Source organism: Stylophora pistillata, chromosome 6 (assembly GCF_964205215.1).
Source record: "Stylophora pistillata chromosome 6, jaStyPist1.2, whole genome shotgun sequence".
NCBI classification, from domain to species: Eukaryota; Metazoa; Cnidaria; class Anthozoa; order Scleractinia; family Pocilloporidae; genus Stylophora; species Stylophora pistillata.
Window position 1 is genome coordinate 19,852,075 of NC_142524.1, and position 1,837 is coordinate 19,853,911.

At 37.8% G+C, this 1,837-nt stretch overlaps 1 protein-coding gene across 1 annotated transcript in view; it reads right to left on the reverse strand.

Annotated features, from left to right (window-relative positions):
- LOC148728687 (uncharacterized) overlaps positions 1 to 1,384 on the reverse strand; it is a 1,904-nt gene extending 520 nt beyond the window's left edge. The window contains exons 1-4 of the mRNA XM_088725012.1: positions 1,320 to 1,384; positions 935 to 1,200; positions 451 to 583; positions 1 to 35 (exon numbers count right to left, since the gene is read on the reverse strand). The exon at positions 1 to 35 is cut by the window's left edge and continues 520 nt beyond it. Coding sequence (XP_088581138.1) covers positions 1 to 35; positions 451 to 583; positions 935 to 1,200; positions 1,320 to 1,384 — 499 coding nt within the window. The remainder of the gene's footprint in view (positions 36 to 450; positions 584 to 934; positions 1,201 to 1,319) is intronic.
- Positions 1,385 to 1,837: the final 453 nt, after the last annotated feature.

Sequence of the window (1,837 nt, forward strand, 5' to 3'; positions counted from 1 at the left end):
GAAATTCATCCTCTGCAGCCCTGCGGATCCTGGATCTCCCAAAAAATGATTGTACTATATTTAATCATGGCAGCCATTTCAGCAGGAGTATTATCTAGACTAAACTCAGTCATGTTTCATTGACCACTTTCATTTGGCAGTTTATGAGTAGGTGACTTTGCAATTATGGGAAAACAAAGAACATCATTACTGTACAATTAACTTCTATAGGCACATAGCGTATCATAGACAGCACCCAAAATTGATTACAACTATATTTGGGTGGACTTCAAAAGGTACTGATAAGCCATAAAAGAAGTAAATGCTCTGGAATACAACATAATGACAACAACAAAAAATTGTCAACTATTGCTTTCTAGTTTGAACAAGCAAAAATCATAACATTTGCAGCATCCAAGAGCACTGAAAATTACTGAACACAGCTGTTTTAAGACAACATCAGCTACCTACACTGAAAGGTAAATCTGTTTTAATGATGGATCCAGGGTCTTTATATCTGGTAATGCAAGTTTTCCTTTTGGTCTGCTAGAAGCCTTCGGAGTTGGTTCCAGTTGGGTACTTTCTGCTGAAGATGAAACTATGACTGAAACGGGAAAAACGACAACCATTAACAAAGTACAGCAATCTAATGAACTTACACCAATCAAAACTTGTGATCTTTACTTCGTAGAGAGGGCATAAAAATATGTGTGAAGCTGTTTATTGCACTTTGGTATGGCAAACGAATATATAGCTATAAAACAGATAAAAATTATAAAAGTATTGTAAGGTTCTAAAGGTAAAAAGTTGCTGAATTCTCTTGAAATGTTCATGGTTATTAGGTTAAACATAAATGGTAAAAGCAGTAAGCTATTGTAATGTTGTCAGAAAAACTGCTACCAGCACCCCAAAAATTCTGAATCATAAGCTTGCCTGTAAGTTGCTCAAGTTAGGGTTTGCAAGAATCTCCCTTTTTTACCAATTGTGGTTAATCCCAACTTATCCATCACTTCAGTTGTCTGTACAGTTAAGGAGAGCAAAATGCTTCCATCAATCTCCTCTTCCTCAAATTTATTTGCGATATTTTCATTCTCGGATTTGCTCAAAGCCCACTCTTTCACCTCTGCACGTGACCATTCTACGAAATTAAAAGCACGAAAGTGTAGTTGAAAATATTGACAGAATTTATAAACATTCGGCTGTCTGAAAAAGGGAAGAAATCTTAAGCAACAAAAATAACACCATAATAACCTGATACATTCTTTCTTGGGCTAGATGCAACCAACGTCTCATTCTCAAGATTTGCGTGAATAACATGAAGTGTGTTTTCTCTCAACTACATTGGAAAACTCACTTGCGACTGTGACAAAATGAAGACTGACTCATCAGAGCTCCCGCTATCCATGTCAAGTGTTTCTTCAACCTTTTCCTTTCCACAGGGACTTTATTCGCCAGACCCTACCATATACGTTTGCCATCTTCGAAATGCATCCCACATTTCACAAACTGGAATAAAACAAGTAAAAAAGTCGCTGATTGGTGCCTTTTCCTGCCTTATAAATTCTCGCTCATGATTGGCTAAGTGATACTCGGACTCAATCCTCCTCTATTTACCCTTCATCCTTGTAACAGACAACATTCATGTTCCCCGACGGCCCTGGAACAAGTAGGCCCTGAGCATGAATGCGAGGCTGATGCGGGGAAAAGTTGAAGAGACTTGTAGTGTTTATGTAGTGGTTTCTTAGATTTCGCGTAAAAGTGCCGAAACATTATTGTTATGCCTACAACTATACCAACAGGAAGGCTAAGAAAAGAACCCAATCAAATACCCCGAAGTTGCAAATGTTACTTTCCACTG